This window comes from Panthera tigris, chromosome B4 (assembly GCF_018350195.1).
Source record: "Panthera tigris isolate Pti1 chromosome B4, P.tigris_Pti1_mat1.1, whole genome shotgun sequence".
In the NCBI taxonomy this organism is placed as follows: Eukaryota; Metazoa; Chordata; class Mammalia; order Carnivora; family Felidae; genus Panthera; species Panthera tigris.
The window spans coordinates 131,610,842-131,631,118 of record NC_056666.1 but is presented as its reverse complement, the minus strand read 5'-3'; the positions used below and the strand labels follow the sequence as shown (position 1 = coordinate 131,631,118).

The window sequence follows — 20,277 nt, the reverse complement described above, 5'->3', positions numbered from 1 at the left end:
GGGACAGAGGACGAATGACGAAAACGAACGACAGATGCCAGGTGTCAGGGGGGACCTCCCAAAGACAGGACGTTTCAGCTGAGACCCAAGAAGGAGCCACCTCACAGAGTGGGAACAGCATGTCAGGCAGAAGGCTGACAAAGGCCTGTGGGTTGGAAACTCCCAGTGCAGTGACAGCAAAGGGGGGGGGGGTTTGAGTCCTTGAAGAGCATGTGGAGCCCAAGGGGGTGACAAGGACCCCCCGCGCTTCGGGGACTGCTTGGACAGAAGCCTGGGCACCCCTGCTCACCCCTCTTGAGTCAGTAATCTGGATGCAGCTAAACCCTCTAACTGGGCAGGGCTGGACAGGTCTGGGGAGCAGTTGGCCCGGAACATTCCTTCCAGAAGATGGCGCCTCCATCATCATCACCTTCACGGCAGCTGGCACGTTCTGAGTGGCCTAGGTGCCTTCCTCCATTGGTCCTCACAGACACCGGGTGGTGAGGAGACAGGCACAGGGGTTGAGGGACCTGCCTGAGACTCACAACCAGGACCAGCAGGACTCACGCCCACTCACCACCTCTGGGGGTCCTCACTCAGGAGGCAAGGTCTAGGCCGCTGCCTTCAGCCTTGCCCAGAGCAAGGAGCCCTCTCACCTCCACCTTAGCCCCCCGCGGGAGCCCGCAGGCCTGCCATTTGTGAGTCCCCAGCTTCCAGCAGGTGACTGGATCTGTTACGAGAGCGCTGGGCCCAGGAGAGCCGCATCGCCAAAATCCTTTCTGTCTGAGTCTCCCCTCCACCTGGGGCCCCCCCAGGGCAGCGCTCTGGCTGCAGAACAGTGACATCAAACCACAAAGCCCAGGGGTTCACAAAGCCCAGGGCTTCCTGAAAGGCCGCAGGAGCCCCAGGGCCCCTTCCCTCTCCCCACCTGGTGACAGCAGAAACAGATCACCCTGGGCAGGGTCCGGTGTAGGGATCTCCAGTACCCTTCTGGTGCTCTAAACAGTCAGGAGACCTCCCTGGTGAGGCGTGGACTTCAGAAGGTTCTAGGGGGCCTGAAGTCCCTCAGGGAACCCGGCTCATGCCTGTACTGCAGACCCACCGCCCATGAGTACTGTCCTCCTAAGACTCACTATGTTTTCCCTGGTCCTGCTGGCCTGGAACTTCTGGAATTCTCAATCATCTTGGGAGGGTCCCATACCAGCCGCACCCATACTCCGGGGGTTTCTGTCTGCTTGCTGTTTGCCCGACCCCTCAGCGGCCTGTCACCACACAGGGGGAAAGAGAGGGCATGCCTGAGGCCCGTCCCCGCGCTGCCCTCTGGCAGAATGCTAACTGCTTCAGCTCCCTTCTCGAATTCCATCCCTATATCAGCCCCTTGGCTGTTACAGACAGGAAACAGGTTCAGAGGGTCTGAGTGACCAGCCTGGCTGGCCCTGTGAGTGGCAGCAGTGTGTCTGACCCAACCCTAGGGCCTCCTGCTCCCCACCACGCCACCCTGCCTCGGTACCCGCCTGGCCTCTCCCTGCCGGGGCCCATCTTGCCCTCCCCTGACCCGGTACCTGCCTCGGGTCCCCGAGGTGGCACACCACAGGTGAGGCACAGTGTCCCGCTCCAGCTGCCACAACCCGTGCCGGGCCACTGTGGCTCGATGACAGCGGTTTCCTCGCTGGAGGCTGTCTCCTGCCCCCAGGCTGAGCACAAGCGGCAGTTAGGTGGCCACGTCCCGGGGACAGCCAAACTTGGCCCGGCCTCAGCTCTGGCCTTCACCTGGGCAGGTTTCCCGGCCCCACCTCTCCCCAGCTGGGTCACCTCGCTCAGGGCTCCAGTCCCCTCATCTGTACCAGGTAGAAACAGGTGGCCCAGTGGCAGTGAGGGCAGCCCCACCCCGCTGGAGCTGCTCTAAAGTGCCGGGTGCCGGGGCACATGGGTGCCGGGACGTGGGCGCGCTCTCAGTTTCCACCTTACTTACAGGGTGAGGGGCCTGGTAAACCACGTGCCTGTCTCCTCTTGGAGCCTCGCCTGCTCCCTCTGGGTGGCAGGTCACCCTGAACGGTTCCCGTACTCCCAAGGCACTGCTGGGCATTTTTGGTAGGGCACTGATGGGCAGTGGAGGAGTGGGGTACAGGTGGAAAAGGCTGGAAGTGCTCTCTACCGGGGGAACCCGGTGTCTCAAACCCAGTGTGGGCGTCGGGGGGCCAGAAGCGGAGCCTGAATCCTGACTGTCCCCCAGAAGCCCTGCACCGTTCACCTGCGAGTGGGCTCAGTACTGAACAGCCCGTGGCCCGGATGAGACACTGGGGGCCCAGAGGAGACCAACTGTCCAGCCTGGCCCCGGGCCCAAGTCCAGCGTTGCAAGGCGTTCATTCCTGGCGGTGGGGATGACCCTCTCCGGGCTCCTTCTGAAGAGGGTGAAGACAGAAATCAGAGCCTGGCCGAGAAGAGCTCTGGGGGACTCCTCCTCCTTCACACCCAGCTTAGCCCTTGCCTCCCCTGGGGAGCTGCCCTCAAGCCCAGCAAACTCAGAAGCCCGCCATCAGCCTGCAGAGAAACGTCCCGTCGGCCGGCCGTGCGGGCTGAGAGGGCCTGAGTCCCGCTCTCGGTGCCTGACAGTGAACGTCAGCTGAGAGGGCGCCAGTGTGGGAGGACCGCCCTGTCATCTCCGAGGTGCGGGCCGGCTGGGTGGGGCAGGGGTGGGTCCTGGGTGCCAGGAGGGGGAAGGAATGAGAAAAAGAGAAGCGCAGGGTCCAGCCAGGGTGAGGCCAAGGAAGCGGGGCGGTGAGCGGCTCTGCCCGCCTCCTCCCCTGCCACGTCTGTGGATTGGCGATCACCATGAGAAAAGCGAGGCCCGCGAGGCTGGGGCTGAGCTGCCGGCCTCCCCGAGAAAGGAAACTCCTTCCAGGGCCCGGAGATGCTGTTCAAGAGTCCCCAGCCCCACCTCTCAGGGCACCACAATGGGCAGCAACTCCCTGGAATCTGGACTCAAATCCTGCCTGTGCCCCCGCCCCATGTGATCTTGGGCAGCTGGCTTAATATCCCTAGGCCTCCGAGTCCCCATCTGCACTGTGGGACCATCCCAGCCCCTCACCCGATGACGAATGACTTAACAGGGTCACATCCAAAGAGCCTCAGCACCGACCAGTCCTCTGAGCTCCTCCTGAGCTGAAAGGTTCACCCTGTGCCACCCAACCATGGCCTCACCATGTGCCTGGTGTCATGGGCAAGGCCCGCTGGAGTGTCCTTCCAAAATGCACCCGGAACCCAGCCCCACTCCTCCTCCTCACTGGCCTCCCTCCTGCCCCCTTTTTTCTCCGTCTTGAAATTATTTTTGAACAAGGGGCCCTACATTTTCATTTCATTATTTTCTTTTATTTTTTTTAATGTTTATTTTTGAGAGAGAGAGAGAGACCGAGCGTGAGCAGGGGAGGGGCAGAGAGAGAGAGGGAAACGCGGAATCCGAAGCAGGCTCCAGGCTCTGAGCTGTCAGCACAGAGCCCGACGCGGGGCTCGAACTCATGAACTTGGAGATCGTGACCTGAGCCGAAGTGGTCAACCAAGTGAGCCACCCAGTGCCCCTATTTTATTTTATTTGAGAGAGAGAGAGAGAGAGAGAGCATGCAAGAGTGGGGGAGGGGGCAGAGGGAGAGAGAGAAGAGAATCTTAAGCAAGCTTCGGGCTCGATGCGGAGCCAGACGCAAGGCTCAATCCCATAACCTTGGACTCCCGACCTGAGCAGAAATCAAGAGTCGCAGGCTTAACTCACTGAGCCACCCAGGCGCCCCTCGGGGCCCCACATTTTCATTTGGCACTGGGCCCCACAAATTCTGTCACTGCAAAGTCCCCACCAGGCCACGTCCCCCCTCCCCGCACCCCACTCAACCTCCTCCCACAAGACCCTCCCCCCGACCCCACCTGCACACCGGTCTCGCTCAGAATGAAATCCAAACTCCTCTCTGGGCCCACAGGCCCCGCCAATCTGGTCCCCGAATCTTTGCTGCCCTCGCCTCCCTCGTCCACTCGGCTCCAGTCACAGTCCCCACCTTTCCGTCTCAGGGTCCTCCCACTGGCTGCTCCTCGGCCTGGAATGTGGCTGCCTGCTCAGAGGGGCCCTCCTGGCCCTCCAGCTAGAGTGGCTGTCCCCTGCCCAGGTCATCTGCTCCCCGGCAGTCACAGCGGAAGCTAGCCGTCTCCTTGTTTACGTGTTCGTGGCCTGTCTCCCCCACCCACACCCCGGGGCTCAGAATGTCAACAGGAGAGCAGGGTCATCGTAAGCCTGTAAGCCTCGGTCACCAGTCACGGCTGCTCCCCACCCCCTAGGACAAAGCCTGGCCCGGAGCAGACGCTCCATAAACAACTGGTGCGCGACGACGGACCTTGCCTGGGAAGTGATGACAGACTCTGAGTGACAAGTACCGTCTAGTGTGGGGCGGCAGGCCCGGCCAGTGCGAGCCCATACCCGGCAGGGTGTTCTCCCCTGATCCCAGGCCCAGAGAACCCCCCCCCCGCCCCCCCCACCTGGATCCTCAGTGCCGCTGAGATCAGCACAGGGTGTCGGGCAGTGCCAGCCCCTCCCACCAGGCTCCCCCCTCCCCCAGGGGGACAATGTACAAAGGGCCACTTCAGCACGGAGCTGTCTCTAGCCCACAGGCCTGAGGTGGGGGAGGGGAGGGGAGGGCGTGCCCCAGCCCTCGGCTGTCCTCATGGAGCCTGCTCTAGCACAGGGCCAGGAGGGGGACAGATTCAAGCTGTAGCGCAGAGAGGCTTTGTTCCAAGAGCTGCGCCTTGAGGCGTGAGGGAGATGCCCTTGCACAGCGCGGGAATGAGACACATCAATGCACGGGGTCGGCGTGCCCGGGCAGAGGGCGGTCCCCGTGGACCCAGGCAGCAGGAGTGGAGTGGCGCTCCCCCACGTGGACAGGGCACAGTTGCGAGGTGCAGCCGGGCACTCAAGAGGCTAAAGTGCCCGCGGGGTTAAGTGAGAGAGAGGAGCAGACCCGGCGGCGGCGTCTGGGCCAGGCTGGAGGGCAGAGGCCTGGGCCCAGAGTCGGCTCCCATCCTGCCTGGGACCCTCCGCCGCAAAACCAGGCACAAAGAACTCGCTCAAATAGTGGTTCCGGAAACCTGAGCTGATAACCCGAGATGTGACCATCCACCCAGTCTCCCAGGCCAGGAGCCCGGCAGTCATCCTGAATCTGGCTTCTCGCTGACCTCGCGCTTCCCATCGCCAGGCCCGTCTCTTCCACGCCCCGGTACTTGTCGTCCCGCCCGGCCCCCTGTGCCACTGTCCCACGCTACCTGTGCCACCATCCACGCTCACCTGGACAACAGCAGCAGCCTTGCCAGGGAAGGGGCTCCTGGCTTGCGCCCCACGAGTCAAGCAAAAGCCACATCCGATGCTTGGAACACCTGCCCCCGGGATAAAGTCCAAATCCTCTAGGAGGCTCCAAGTTTCTGTGTAATCTTTCACTCCCTGCCCAGGTAGGCTCAGCTGAACTGCACTTCCCCCAGGCTGAGGAAGGACTGAGCTGCCTCACCCCTGGCCTGCCCCCCAGGGCTCCTCACTGGACCCTGGGTGGTGCTGCCCAACTCTCCTGGGGCCCCAGCACAGAGCCTGATGCAAAGGAGGTGCTGACCTTGGCCTGTTGAATGAATAAACGACAGCCCCCCCCCCTCCGCCCCCAAATCCACACACCCGCACCTTCAGTCAGTGCTGCTGGGCTCTCAGAACTGGTCTGGGGTTTGGAAAAGTCTAGTCCTGCCTGGGCAAGGCACACCCCAACGAGGTGGCTTATGTACATGAACTCGACGGGTCCCCTGCAATGGGAGGGGAGCGGTGGAGAGCGGAGACACGGGGAGACACGGGGAAGGACTCCGGCCTTCAAAGCGCTCTGAGCAGGATGGCTGATGGTCCGGAGGAGACGCGGCAAGGAAGAAGGGGAAACAGGAAGTGATCTCGGTTCACCCCTGGGTGCTCAGTGCCTGGCACCATGCCCGGCTGCTGCTGGCTCAAAGGATGGGCTGGAACCCTGGCTCTGCCCCCCGCCCCCAACTCTGGAATCCTACTCTCTCGGAGGCAGAAAAGCGGGGGCTGGTAACGCCGCCTCACAGGGATCTGGGGAAGTGACGAGGCTGCTCCTGGCCCAGAACCTACAGCTCCAGCTCTCTGGGAGCCCGAGCAAGGTCGTCCACCTCCTTCAGGAGAGGTGGCCTAGAGCAGGTGCACCTGGGAAGCCTCTGTGGAGCTGGAACAATGAGCCCTTTTCTTTTTCCTTCCCAATCCACCTCTGCCCACCCCTGCCTTCAAGGGGCCGCAGCACCCTCGGCTCAGGACCCGACCGTCTCCACTGGGGGACACTCAAGAAGCCCTCACCAAATGGCACAGGGCACCATGCAGGGCTTTAGGCAGCGGGCCCCTGCTCCTTCATATGGAGCCGCCGGTCTGTTCTTGCTCCTCTGATTAGTCAGTCTTTTCCCCCTGCTAGATCCCGAGAGCATTCCGGAAAAGGGCCGCAAGTGTCCAAACGTCTCTCTGAGGATGAGAAAGAAGAGAAAGCAACAGCAGTGACCAGACCATCACCACCAAGGGGCCAGAGTCATTCAGGAGTCAGGTGGCCAGGGTCCAGGCCTTAGCCATGCCACTAGCTTCCCGGGAGAGCCTGAGCACCAGGTGAAGCGCTCCATCTTGTCTGACCGTCACGTGGCCATTTCACAGATGGGGAAACTGAGGTTTGGAGAGGGGACAGGACGCGCCCGAGGTCAGGCAGCAGCGAGCTGTGGGGAGGGCCTGGCTCAGCAGAGACCACGTGCGTGCCACTGCAGCTCACCAATGCTCAAGACGTCCCCGTTCCTGCCGGACCTCAGTTTCCCCCACTGACCACCGGGGGCACAGACTGGATCTTCCAGCTTCCGGCTGACTTGAGTGTTTCAGGTTCTGGAAGGTCCACATTCTAGGTCTGCTTCTCCATCCTCCTCCTCTAAGTTCCATGATCCCACTTCTCTGGTCTGGATCACGGGGTTGTAATTTCCAGGTGCCGTGTTCTCGTGCCTGGTCCCCAAGTTCGCCTCTCAGAAAGGTCTGCAGCCCAGGCAGGTTCTCCAGCCCACATGCTTCATTTTCATTCCCTGTATTCTCTCCCAGCCCCCCGCAGTCGGGGCCCACAGGTCACCACCCAGAGCTCCAGTTCCGTCGGCCCTCGGGGCTGCCTTAGGGCATTAAAATGGGCGGGGAGGGCCGTCCCAAGCCCTGGGTCGCTGGGCTGAAGGGGACGCTGGAGATCATCCTCACAGCTGGGCAGGAACACCCTTCCCCACTCTTCCCCGTGTCTCCAGGACCACGTTTCTGACCACCCCCAGCCCTGCCGGCCTCTGCCCCCACCAGTCCGCACTGCGACAGCCCCCGAGACGGCACTTCCCGAGGACAGAGACCTTGGGTCATTTTTCTTTGGGGTCAGAGCCTGGTACTTCCTTACTGGGTGTCTGTTAAACACTTGCAGAATGAATTAACCAGGTGTGCCCGGGGTCCCAGCAGGATTACACATTGTCACAGCCTCAAAGACCAGAGTTCACATATGACGGAGACGCTCACGCTGTGTGTGCGTGCAGGTGATGTGCACAAAACATGTGCTCAAAAACACAGACACGTCACACCCTAAAATCAGCAGATCTGTGCCCCTGGCACCTAGCCTGGGCCCTGGCACTTGCTGAACAACAGCTGACCGAATGAATGGGTGCTCTGTACTAGGTACATGGGGAAGACGGAGATCACATCCTCACCCAGGATCAAGGCTCAGCTGTGATTCCAAAGACCATTTCCACGAGGTCGAACTTGACTACATTGTAGGAGGACCCCCTGGAAGGCCACTTCGGGGCCGGAGTCAGTAAGGAAGGCAGTCAACGGTGCTACGCACCCAACTGGGCACCCGGATGGAGGTGAAGCAAACAGCCTAGGGTCACCTCTGGCTGGGAGGGGCGGAGGGCAGCCTGGGGTGGGGTGGGGTGGGGTGGCTTTCCAGGTGGAGGTGGGAAGGCGAGGGCCCCGAGGCCTAACCCACACGACAGGAAGGACATCAGAGGCTTGAACGGAATTCTGGGTGTGCTGCATCCCGGTAGCCCCAGGTCTGGACTCTCGCTGACCCAATTTCCAAGAAAGAGAGACACACAGGCTGAGCTGTCTGCTACAGGCACACCTGTTCTGGAGGATGTGCCTGGGGCCAGGGTCCCTCTGGAAGCCACTCACACATGGTGACCCCAGAGTCTCATGAATGGGGAGCTGGCTGTTCTCAGGGCACCTTTTCTTGGACTTCTCTCCTTTACATGGTAACTTCCTTTTTCTGGTTATAAAGGTTTCACCTACAACCTAGGAAATGTGAAAATCCCAGCAAAAGAAGGGTAATATCACCCACCATCCCCGGGGCTAACATTTTGGCCTAAGTTCTCACAGGCTTTTTTTCCTGCGTACCTTTTTGCAAGAATGAGCTATCGATGTGGATTTCCTGCCAGCTTTTAGACAGCAAGCGTTTTCTCTAAGGAGCTTTGTCCTCCACATGGGAAGACAGAGTGCAGACCTGAGCCCTGGGGACTTTGCTCTCCTGGGCTTCTTCCCATCCCCCGCCAGACCTGACCTGGATCCTGCAGAGAAATGCTCCAGCTGGGGACCGGAGTGGGGGAGGGGTACGGCCACATAGCCCTGGACTCTCCTCCTACAAGCCACAAAGGGACGACCAACCACTCTCCAGCGTGCTCTAGGTCAGTCCCAAGCACCTCGGGCCTCAACGTTCCCTCTGTGAAATGGGCATGTTTGGCTAGCTATCTGGCCCCAAGGCTCCCCAGCCTGGTCTCCTCTCTGGGCTGCGGGGACAGTCACCTGAACTGGGCTGCACCTTACAGCTGCTTTCCCTGTCCACTCCACTGGCATCTCCGACCAGGCCCTGGATTATAACCAGGCCCTCAAGGTTCTCAGCATCCTGTGGAGCAGCCAGATGGAAATCCTGGCAGGGCGGATCAGCCTGGCCCTTGGGGTGGGAGTCAGGCAGGGCTTCCTGGAGGGGTCTCAAAGGATGAGCCAGCACCTGCCAGGAGAGGAGGGGAAGGCCACTGCAGACAGAGGGATAGCATCTGCAAAGGCCCTGGGGTGTGGGGGGGAAGCCAGCACCTGGATTTCTAGTCTGGGTGGGGTGCTGGTGCATTTCGCCCTCCCCACATGCCAGTACCTGGAGGCAGCCCACAGAGTCTGTTACATCCCCCCCTGGTGGCTGCAGGACCACTGCCCGTACTCAGGTATGGCCCCGAACATCTGTGACAGCAGTAACACGCCAGGTCCCGCAGCAGTCCTGGACACCGCTGAGAGGCGGTTTGCCTGGGGGCCCTTTGGGGCCAGGCTCTGTGGTTTCATGGCTGTGACAGAGGTCATCCCGCACAGACAGAATCCCCCTGTCCCATTCCCTGGACCTCTCGGCCGTGGTGGAGCCTCACACCCTCTGTTCTAGTCCTTATGGCAGGTATGACCTTGGACCCGTCACCCACACCCTGTGGGCCTTGGCTCAAAGACTGAAGACTGATCTGGGCTGTTCCAAGGTCCAGGTGGGACCAGAGCTGGGTCTGCCTGAACTGACCACAGGGGTTCCCAAACACCTACTATGTGCCAGAGCCCCCAACACTGCCTCTTTGTTTCTCTCTCCCGCCAGCCCGGAGGCGGGATCTCTTCCCACCACTGCCCCTCACAGACACAGAAGGCCCCTGGATGCAGGTTTTCTGACCCCGGGATGTGGGCATAGGTGAAAACGTAGAGCCAAACCTCCAAGCCACAGCTAGAACCAACTCAGATGATGTGTTACCGCTTCATAAACTGTAGAGTGCAGACTCATTTATTTTTTTTCGCACAACGGGCAAGGCTCCGTTTTGCAGGACCCCCTCCCAGCTGTGTGACCCCACCAAGTCACCTGTCTAGGGCTCAGTTTCCATTGAACGAAATAAGGATTACATCAGCACCCCCCTCCCAGGGCTCCTGAGATACTGCAATGAAATCGAGCAAGAAAGCACCAGCCCCTCACTCCCATCCGAGCCATAAATGAGTTCGGACCATTAATATTCACGGGCCTCAGAGATGGCCGGGAAGGCGCCTTCTCAATCTTTCACCTAAACCCGCCAATCTGCACTGCTTCCGGAAGTGGCCCTCACCCCATCACACGACAGATCACCATTCAACAAGCAGTTAAGAAACAGTCATCAAATGCCTTTTCCATGTTAGGCAAGGTGCCAGCCCCAGAGAGTGCCTGTGCACCCAGCCTGGAAGCCTCACCTGTCATCGGCAGCCCTCCCTTGTTCCCCCTTCCCCGGCCACCATCACTCACCCACCACGATTCGCCCAGGCCGTGTGCCAGGCCCGGGCTAGCAAGAGTGGGGCCACGAGCGACTGGTCCAGAGTATTACACAAGCTCTGTGGAGTCTGTGGCCAGCTGGGACCTGTTTCCAGAAGGAAACAGCAGCAGCAGGTGCCTGGATAAAGGCAAAATGGGGCGTGGGGGGTCAGTGTGGTGTGTGTGCAGAGCTGGGTTAGGGTAGCAGGGGGCAGAGGCTGGGAACACAAGCGGGGGCAGGGTCATAGGGATCTGGGTTAAGGCCGAGGGAGTCTCTTAAAGCAGCCTGGACTCCACTGGGCCGGGCAGTGGTTCTGGGAGTCCGCAGGCCTCTCTATCCCCAGGACAACATTTTAAAAATTGGGTTTCCAGCCCCCTCTCCCGCAGTGGGATTCTGACTCAGCGGGGTGTGGCGGGGCCCGGGAAATCTGTATTTTCCCCAAGCCGCCCAGGTGAGGCTACACGAGGCTTCCAGAGACAGTGCCCCAGGACTATGGGAAAGAAGGAAGTGGCAATCAGGGCCACAAGGAGGGTGGCCTGGAGACCAGGACACCAGTGACGTGGCTGTCTCGGGCGTCCAGGCTTCAGAGACCGTTCCCTTCTGAGTGACTGAGGGGCCTATCCGAGGGGCCCCATCGGGCTCTGGGGGTCCTACAGGCTGGATACAATCCCAGCCCTGCCACTTCCTGGCCCTGAGCCCCAGGCACCCTCAAACTGCCAAATGGGGATAATAATAGTACCTACTTCGAGGGAAGTTAGCAGGCGTCGCTGGGATAATGCAGACAAAGTGCTTGGCCCAGCGCCCGGCACATAGTAAGTGCTCGATAAATAGCAGCAAATTATTATGACTCAGAGGTCGAGGTGGGGTAGAACAGCCTGGGAAGTCATCCATTATGGGTCTCTGTCAACCAGAATCCTGGAGACTGCCTCTGGCCACCCTCCCTCGCTCAGACCCCCATCGGGGCTGCTGCTTCTGGGAAGTTCTCAGCCTGCCAGGAGAGGGCAACGGGAGGGCAGACCCGGAGGAGGCCCCAGTGTCAGCACAGACTCTGGCCTCCTGCCTTGGCCCTCACCCTGCTCCTCCCAGGGGATTCCTACTTCGGTGGGAACCAAAGTCTAGAGCCAAACAGGCTCTAAATTCATAAAGCCACGGAGCAATTAGGTGTGTGAATGATTCTTATTTCCAACTTTATTTTTCTAGATAAAACGAAAATAAGTGGGCCAACAGGGGAATTTCCACTTGGGGCGGTGCGAGAAAAAGTATTTTGGGACCCCGTTAACTTCCTGGGTCACAGGCAGGGCTGTGGGCCCATGTCAGCCCTACTCTAGACCACAGGAGGGTGGTCCACTACCCATCTACCATGCCTGCTTTCGGCCCCGCCCACAGCCTCACTTCCCCTTCTGGCAGGTGTGGCTAAGCAGGGTCCCTGTGACCATCCCTCCATGGTGTGAGGCTGCCCTCTGGAGGGTCAGTCTCCTCCCACAGGGATGGAAAGGGAGGAGGAAGGGGTAAAAGAACAGGGATGCTCCCTGGGGCTGAAAGTCATTCACTCACTCACTCATTCATTCATTCATTCATTCGAGCTCCTATAAGATAGGGAACTCACGGCCTAGTGGAACACGCCACAGCAAACACGTTCAAGAAAGAGAAGTGGTGCTCTGCCCAGCCCACAGCAGGGAGCCTCCCTGCACAACGAACGGATGCTCAAGCCGAGAGGCAAAGGATGGGTCGTCGTTAACAAGACGGAGCCTCCATTTCCCCGTCTGCGAAAGGGATTATCACGGTACCTCTATCACGGGTTGCTGTACAGATGCAATGTTAGCTACTAATATTTTTATGGGCAGGCAGGGTGCACACGAGAGGGGCTGTGAGGCCAGAGGAAGAGCAGAAGGGGAGAAGGGTCTGTGGGATTTGGGGTGGAGGAGGCTTTTGAAGGGTGACAGAGTTTCAGGGGACATAGGAAGAGGTGGCTGGAACAGACGTTCAGGCAGAGGGAACAGCACATGCAAGGGAATAGAATCTGACGTTTGAGACCCGTCTGGACCATTTCTCAGAGCTCTGTCAGGTTAATGCTTGGGATCCAGCTAGGTCATTCTGTGCAGACAGCCCGAACCAGGCCAAGGTCAAGAGGATCCAGAGCAGACGTGACGCAGGGTCAGAGGTGCAGAGGTTCCCAGGAAGGGAGGACACCAGTCCTCCTTCCCCTCTGCCCGCCATCTCACCACGGGTTACTTATTCAGAGTGGTCTCTTGTCCTGGCCTCAGCCTGTCTGATGCCTCCCCTCTCTCAGCTACAGTATGGCCTGGCAGCTCCCCCAAGTCTCTGGAGCCTTCTCTCCTTATTCAACCATCATTTATTAAGCACCTACTGAATGCCTGGGTGCTGATGCTGGCATGGACCAGCTCCCACTGCGAGATGGTGACGGTGTTGGTAGCCTCAAATGGGCCTTGCTGGAAGATTTACACCATGGAAACCTGCCAACGCTGTTTATCAGGTATCTTTTTCTCCCAGAGGGCCTGTTGCCAGCACACCATTGCCCCCTGCCCGAGCAACGGACACAGAAAGGCAGGCCCCCGCCTATAGGGACTCACGGACAAAAGGAAGACGATAGCCTACTGGAGCAGGCTGTGTAGTCTTACAGGAGGCAGGGGTGACCTGGGAGACCCATTCTGGAAGAGGGGGCGTAAATGCCCACTAGAAACTGAACCAAGCCGCTCAAATAGCACTAGTGTGCCTCGTTCCCATTTTAGAGGCAAGGAAACAGAGGCACAGAGAGGCAGAGCCACCAGTCCACAGTCACACAGTAAGAAGTGGCAGAGTTGAGATTTGAACGTGGGACACTGGATCTGGAATCTTTGCTTTTAACTTCTGCCCTTGACTGTCCCATGCTGCAATTATTGCAACTCTCCTCCCCTCCCACCCCCCACACCCCTAAGCAGCCAGCACAGGGCTACGCAAGACCATGGGTGCCCGACTGGTTTTGCTGCCCAACTAGATTCCATTCTCCTGGGGGTAAGGTCTGTGTCCTCTCCACCCGGCTGCCCATGACGGTGCCCCTCACAGGAGAATATTGTGTTTGTTGGTCTCAGTGTCTGAAGAACCTTCTAGAAGGGAGCCCTGGTCCCCCATGTGCTGGGCTAGAGCTGACTAGGAGGAAGGGGTGCATGGTGCAGCATGGAGAACAAAGAGGCTTTGGCCTTGGGGAACACAGCAGGGTCCGTTGAATGCCATGGCTAAGGTGTCCGTAGGGGCACAAGGAGGACCACCCCGCCCCAGCCACTGCCCACTGCTTCTCCCTTCTTCCAGAATAGCGTAAGCACGCGGACTTGCAGTTCCCCCAGCCCCTGGCTTCCCCGGGTCACATCCAGCCCTCACAGGATCCTCATCGCCACTGGGTAAAGTGAGCCTGGCCCACCAGCTGACATCAACACCCCCCCCCCGCCCCGTTTTCCAGGTAAACATACTGGCGGCGGCCAAGGATCTGCCGAGGCCTTCTCAGGTGCTGGGCTCCCTGCGCTCATCACCTCACGCAGACCTCCCCACAACCCTGTAGAGGAGTCTCCCCATTTGACAGAGGCGAACACTGAGACTCGGAAAGCGGACTTGGCTTGGGGCGGTCCAGCCACCAGCAGATGTGGGCCAAGCAGCCCTGACCACAGCAGAGGCCCTGGGCAGACTCCGGAGGGGCTGCTGAGCCAGATGGCAGCACTCCCGGCCCCATCCGCTCCTCGCTGTCCTCGGGAGCTCGCTTGTGCCAGCTCCCTGGGATGGCCTGACACCTCACCTCCACCTGGCCCTCCTTCGCTTCGTTCACGTGGGTCACTCCCGTGCCTGACCAGCCTCCACTTCCACAACTCTCCACCCCGACCAGGCGCTCACACCTCAGAGCCTCTGCTCGCGCCATTCCCTCTACCTAGAGTGCCCTTCCCTTCAGTACCGAGCAAGCGAACTGTTCCAGCAAGTTCTCTCTCCTCCCTGGGCTGGCAGAACCTCTTCCAAACTTTCCAAAGACCCTGTGCCTAACTCCTCAGCACCCGGAGGCCTGGATCTTCAGGACCTGCCCGGGGGGCTGACCCGCCAGTATCCACAGCTCCCCATCAAGGCAGGTCTGGACTGGTGTCCCAGGAGTGGCAAGGAGTGTTAGGGGGATGGGGGCAGGGCCAATGCTGGGGGGCCATGGAGGGGTCTCTCTGGGGTGGTATTCCCGCCCACACGCCTTCTCGGGAGTCCAGAGCCGGGAGAGTCACCTGACCTCCAGCTACCAGGGCTGGCTGAGACCCACCTCTGCTTCTCGTGGCACCCCAGCTCAGGCTCCACCGTTCCCACTTACGCCCAAGCTCCCCTCCCCACCCCCGCTTCCAGAACTCACTATTTGCAGATATTTATAGCGCCCTCCCCCAGCCAGGTTCCCTCCCCCGCCCCGGGCAGTGCAGTGAAAAGAGCGGGAGCCTCGCCACCCCCCCCCCCCCGCCCCAACCCCGCCGAAAGGACTAGGGGTGCTCTCCCCACGCCCCTCCGCCTGGTCCCCACAAGCAGCCACAGTCCCAGCCCCCAGCCTCCGCACCCGCCCTGCTCCGGGACCGCGCCTGGGCCTCGGCCGCCGCAGCCCGGGGTCGGGGTGGGAGGGGGGGGGTGGGGAAGGCGGGCGCTGAGGCCTCCCACCCCCAGCCCCGCGCCGCGCCGGAGGCTTGGGGGGGGGGTGGGGGTACAGCGCACAAAGCGCCGCTCGAGCCCCGCGCCTCGGGGACGCCCCCCGCCCAGGCCGAGGGAGGGGATCGAAGGGATGAGGCTTTGCCCTCCGGGGCCGGGGAAAGCTCCGCGGAGCAGCCGGGTTAGGGGAGGGGGCGTCGGGGCCGAGTAGCCTCCCCGGCATCCCGCCCCCCCCCCCACCCCGTCTCGACGCCCCCAACCCCCGGGCCCGGCGCTCCCGCCCCCGCCCCTAGGGTCACGCTCAGGGAGGGAGGGGGCTGTGGGAGCCGTGACGGGGTGGGGGGCGCCGCGAGCGCGGAGGAGGCGGCGCGGAGATGGAGGCGGGGGGCCCGGAGTGCGGGGATGGAGGGGCTGCGGCGCGGGCCCCCCGGGACGCCAGGGTCAACTCACCCATCGCCCGCCGGGTCTCAGCAGCGGCGGCAGCAGCGGCGGCGGCGGCTCCGCGGCCCCCGGGGCCCCCGGCGGGGAGATGCTGGCGTCCGCCGCAGCCTCTCGCCCCATCCCGGGCTCCGGCGGCGGCTGCGGCGGGCGCCCGGCATCGCGGGCGGCGCGGCCCCGGCCCGGCCCCGATCCCCGCCCCCCGCCCCCACCTCCACCCCGTCCCGCGGGCCAGGCGCGGCCGCCTGGCTGCACCCCGGGGCCGCGGCGGGGGGCCGGCGAGCGGACGGGCGCGTGGGAGGGGCCCCCCCGGGAGGCGCGCGGGGGGGGGGGGAGGGGTGCGGAGGCGAGGCCCGAGCGCGGCGCGCAGAGGTGCCCGCTCCCGCCGGGCTCGGCGGCTCCGGCCCCCGCCCCACCCCCACTGGAGCCCCCTCCCCTCCGCTCGCCGCGCCGCGCAGGGCCGGGGGGCGCCTCGGGCTGCAGTCTCCGGCCGCCGCCGCCGCCGCCGCTCCGCGCCTCCCGCGTGTGCGATCGAATGTGTGTGTGTGTGTGCGCGCCCCTGCCTGTGACCGTGCGTGCGCCGGCCCACGGCCCGGTGCGTCCTGGGCGGCTGTGTGTGCGATGGGGGGCGGGGCGGGTCAGAGAGAGAGTGTGTGTGTGTGTGTGTGTGTGTGTGTGTCTGTGACTGGCGTGCGCAAGGGTCCGCGTGTCCGGTTCTGGTGTGTGCGTGGATGTGTGCGCCCGTGTTCTGCTGTGTGCATGGGACTGTGTGACCTACAGCTCCCGGGAGTGCATGGGCGTGTACATCTGTGTTATGGTGTGTGCCCGGATCCGGCGGCCCTTCCTGCGTGTACCTGAGCCGTGATTGTGTGCACACATCCGTGACCGCGCGGAGAGGCCTCTGGGGCCTGTGTGCGTGCGTGGCTCTGGGCAGCTGTGCTTATGTGTACACCCATCTATGGTCGTGTGCAGAGGCCTGGTCTTCTGTTGTGGTGCGTGCACGGCGCTAGGCCTTTTACCGAGTCCACACAGGTCTGTGTCTGTGCAGATGGCCAGAGTATACCGCCGGGGGTCCACGGGCTTTGTCCGCCCGTATCCTTCCGACTCCCTCCATCGCTGTATATGCCCAGAGTCATCGTGGCCCCGTGACTCCTCGCCCTGGAACTCCAGGGAGCAAACCTCCCCCTCCCTCGCTCCCCTCAGCGGGCACTAAAAGTCCCATGGTCCGTCGCCTGCCCACCTCTTGGGTCTCCTCTCCTGCCATCTGCACACCATTGGTTCTCCAAGCGCCCACCACTTCACACTCTGGCTCCCCCTGATCTTGCTCCGGGCTCCCAGGCGGCCTCCACGCGCTTCCCGCCCTTCTGGAAGTTCCTTCCGCCCAGGGACTCCGGCCTGAAGCAGTCACTTCCGGCCCCCGTGCGGGGCACCCTGGGTATACAGCCAACACGCCTGTGAACCGTAGGCGAAGGTGCACGGGGAAGGCAGGGAGACGCCTCAAAGCTAGGTCCCGGCAAATGTCCTCAAGGGTGGTCCCACTGGTCTTTGCTAGGCTTTTGGAGCTGCCTCTGGCTGGGCTTCCTGCTCCGCGTGCCCCCTGCCCACCATCCATCCTTGGCAAGCAGTCGGTATGACTCCTCTCCAGCGTTCATCTGAGCAGGTCGCATTCCCCCTGACCCCTCAATGGTTCCCACGTGCCCTCAGCTTAAGCTCAGTGCCTGGGCAGGGCAGAAGGAGGCCCTGGTGACCTGGTTCTGTCCCTTCACCAGCTTCATCCCCACCCCTCCTCTCCCTGGAGACTCCCTCTAAACCAAGAGTAGGCAAACTATTTTCTATAAGGACCAGCTAGTCAATATTTTAGGCTTTTCTGCCGGCAGAGTTTCTATCTCAACTACTCAACTCAGCCACTGTAATAGAAAATCAACCATAGACCGTAGCTGAAGGAATGAGCATGGTGGTGTCCCGATAAAACTTTATTTTAACGACACTAAAATGTGAATTTCATGTAATTTCCCTGTGTTCCGAATTATTCTTCTTTTGGTTTTCTTTCCCCCCCTAATCATTTGAAAATGTGAAAATCACTCCTAGCCGACACCACTCTAAGTACATCCCTTACCCTTTGTACCGTCCGTATGACTCACTTGTTTCAGGTGTCGTGTCACTGCCTGCAAATGCCATCTATTCTGCCCCCAAATGTCAGCATCTTCTTCCCTACCTGCTCCTCCAGCCAGCTCTCTGCCCTTTTCTTTCCATCTCCAACGGAGCCCTCACTACCGCTCACACAGGCTTACCTCCACCTCTCCATGCCTCTCCCCGTGCCTCTGCCTGGGGAATCTTGTCATCTGGAAAGGACCATCTCAAAGACGCTTTCCTTGCCCTTGACTTCCCCGGGAGAATCTGTTCTTCCTCCTGCAGCAACCTGGGCATCCTTCCTGGCCCACGAGAGAAGCACGGTTTCAGGTCTGGCTTGCTCTGGGCGTCTCAGAAACCTCGACGCTGGCCCATGAGCACCAAGCTGGGAAAAAAAACACCGTAGCCCTCAATTTTCACAGCTGCCAACCGAGGACGCCCAGGGTAACGAGACTGGGAGGCCCTGGAGCCTGGAATCACACCCAGGTTGGCCAGGGTACGCACAGCGAGCAGTCGGTAGCATTCATTTCTCGCCTAGTATGTGTTCTTTCTCCCCGTGATGAGCAGGGGCTCCCCCCAGCCCTATGAGCAGGAAAGATCCTGATCAAGGCCTGAGCCACAAATATGCCTTTTTGTCCCTTGACATTTTGTCATTGATTTGGGTGAATAGGTAATAGCTGTACACGGTGCAAATTTGAAAATTATTGAAAGATGTCCGGTGGAAAGTAAGATTCCAGCCTCGGCCCCGGCCTCTCATTTTCCCTCATGACTTTTTTTTTTTTTTTGATGCAGTTCGTTTGATGTGAAGTCATTTTGTTGTGACCTAAAAACGAATCCATTACATGTATAGCTTGTCTCCCTTTTGGTTTTTTAAAATCAGGTGTGAACCAGATGTTTCCTCCTGTCCTTGAACCTCCAGGCCCTGCCCGTGGTATGGCATGAGAAGTAAATCTGTGGGGAGGGTCCCACGGTCAGGTGTAACCGGGTTCAGGGACCAGAGAGGTCTGGCTTGGGTCTGGGTCTTCTTGTGCAAGCGGTTTAGCTCTCAGTTTCCTCATCGGTGAAATGGGGATAAGGAAGCCTCCCTTCTAAAGCTGCTTAGAGGGTTAGATGGGCCTCTGTACGCAAGGCGCCCTCCTCAGGGACCGCCAGCCAGACTGTCTTAGGCTGGTACCATGACCGCCGGGCCACCGTCTCCAGAGCACCCAGTGTCAGGCTGGGTCCACGGGAGGCACTCAATAAACATTTGCCAGAAAAAAAAAAAAAAAGAAAAATGAATGAATTAAGGTCATCTGTGTGCATATCAGCTGTGCTTAAAAAAAACAGTCGCTGTTCATTTGGACCTGTCCGAAATGACTACTTTAGGAAAGCTATGTCCCCCAGGCCCTGCTTCAGTGGGCTATACCCTGTATCCTTCACGAGGGCACCCCCATCCACACGTGGGTGCTCTCAAGCCCGTGCAGGGGTAGGTGACCGCCCCCCCCCCCCCCAGAACACTTGTGTGGAACAAGTGTGGGATTGCCCTGCGCGGCCTGGAGCTGGCCAGGTCAACTCTGGGGGCCCGCTCCCTGGGTTCCATCCTCCCCCCAGCTCTGTCTTTGTTCTCCTGACCTTTCTAGATTCCAAGCTTCTTGTGAGGCCGCAAGGGAGTCGGCCTTGGCGGGGCCATACCAAAGTCAGCCCCCATCTGCCCAATGCACTCCGGCAGTCTCACCGTGCTGGGGATTGTGGGTGGCCAGCCTGCCCTCCCAGCCCAACAGAAATGACATCTGACCGGCTCAGCCACACACAACTGGCCAAAAGGCAAGGCCAGCCAACCAGGCCCCACCTCTTCACCCTCCCTGTACCAGGAGCCCATCGCTGAGAGAGCGGACTAGGAGGGGAGACACCCCTCTGTTTCCTCAGCATTGAGAGAGGACTGGCACACAGGAGGTGCTTAGCAAGTGGAGAAGCAGAATACTGGCATGATTAATCCAGCTCTGCTGTGTGTCCCAGTCATTTCAATGCCCTAAACCTCACTTTCCTTATCTGTAAAATGGGAATAATCACCACCCACCATCACACTGATGTCAGTGGAATCTGGACTCCGCCCTCCTCTCCCTCCTGGCTCACTTCTGGTCTATCTGTAAAGCCACAGAAAGGGCCGTAGGGGAGGCGGGGGGGGCAGGGGGGGGCTTGCTAGGTGGTCCTCCTTCCCCACCCCCTCCCCCAGAGTAGACAGGGAAGCTGTGGGCCCCTGGAGCTAAAGAAGCTCAGATACAAGATTAGCCAGTCCGAGGCGGTGTCACCTTACAGCTCCGCAGTCCCTTCACCTGGGGCCGATTTGGCTCTGTGAACAATCGCTAGGTCTGTTATCCCTTTCGGCAGCTGCTGCCTGGCCCACGGGAGCCACATTCTTCCCTCCCCGGGTCATCTCACTCCTGGCTCTGGGTGCCCGAGGTGAGGAGTCCCTGACCCCTGCCGAGGGCCAAGCACCGGCCCTCGCCAAGGCTCCTGGCTGGCAGAGTGAGCTGGCTCCAAGCCTTTGGCTTCTTCATCTGCAGAATGGGCTGGAGGGTGGCCGCCCGATTACATGCGGGTCATCAGCAGAGGTATTCAATGCATGCTCGGTTCCCTTCCCTCTCTATCACCTGCTGTCCAAAGTGCAGAGCCCTCCTGTCCCACCCTCACCTGCCCGCACTCCATCCCCCGCCCCCCATAAATGACCCCTTCCCAAAAGCACCC

The 20,277-nt window shown here is 60.6% G+C and overlaps 1 protein-coding gene across 3 annotated transcripts in view; it reads right to left on the bottom strand.

The window, feature by feature from the left end:
• MGAT3 (beta-1,4-mannosyl-glycoprotein 4-beta-N-acetylglucosaminyltransferase) overlaps positions 1–17,734 on the bottom strand; it is a 31,789-nt gene extending 14,055 nt beyond the window's left edge. Inside the window, exon 1 of one of the 3 annotated variants that reach the window (XM_042993308.1) lies at positions 17,715–17,734. In XM_042993308.1, the coding sequence (XP_042849242.1) occupies positions 17,715–17,728 (14 nt within the window). In that variant the 5' untranslated portion in view covers positions 17,729–17,734. Of the gene's footprint in view, positions 1–15,435; positions 15,555–16,663; positions 16,761–17,714 lie in introns of those variants that run through there. The other 2 variants (XM_042993307.1, XM_042993309.1) reach the window with 2 other exon arrangements.
• Between the last annotated feature and the right edge of the window lie 2,543 nt (positions 17,735–20,277).